This window comes from Penaeus monodon, chromosome 21 (assembly GCF_015228065.2).
Source record: "Penaeus monodon isolate SGIC_2016 chromosome 21, NSTDA_Pmon_1, whole genome shotgun sequence".
Classification (NCBI taxonomy): Eukaryota; Metazoa; Arthropoda; class Malacostraca; order Decapoda; family Penaeidae; genus Penaeus; species Penaeus monodon.
The window spans coordinates 11,039,740-11,039,964 of record NC_051406.1 but is presented as its reverse complement, the minus strand read 5'-3'; the positions used below and the strand labels follow the sequence as shown (position 1 = coordinate 11,039,964).

General features: G+C 61.3%; 1 protein-coding gene across 1 annotated transcript in view; it reads right to left on the bottom strand.

The window, feature by feature from the left end:
- The window catches only part of LOC119586219, a 12,436-nt gene that overhangs the window by 9,993 nt on the left and 2,218 nt on the right, over nucleotides 1–225 (bottom strand). The window contains 1 exon segment of the mRNA XM_037934923.1: nucleotides 16–218. Coding sequence (XP_037790851.1) covers nucleotides 16–218 — 203 coding nt within the window.

Sequence of the window (225 nt, the reverse complement as noted above, 5' to 3'; positions counted from 1 at the left end):
CTACCCAACTCTCACCCTCAACATCGCGATCATCATAGTAAGCTCCAAACGCCAGGAAAATCGTGCCACCGACGTCCGCCTCCTGCCACACGCCATTCCGGTGCCTGACGGAGAAAACGCCAGGGGTGTTCCGGCACCTCTTGCCTCTCCGCTCCTGCTGCGTCAGGAACTCGATGGCCAAGGAGGGGTGGAAGGAACGGACGCTCGCCTCGGCTGACCTGCGTT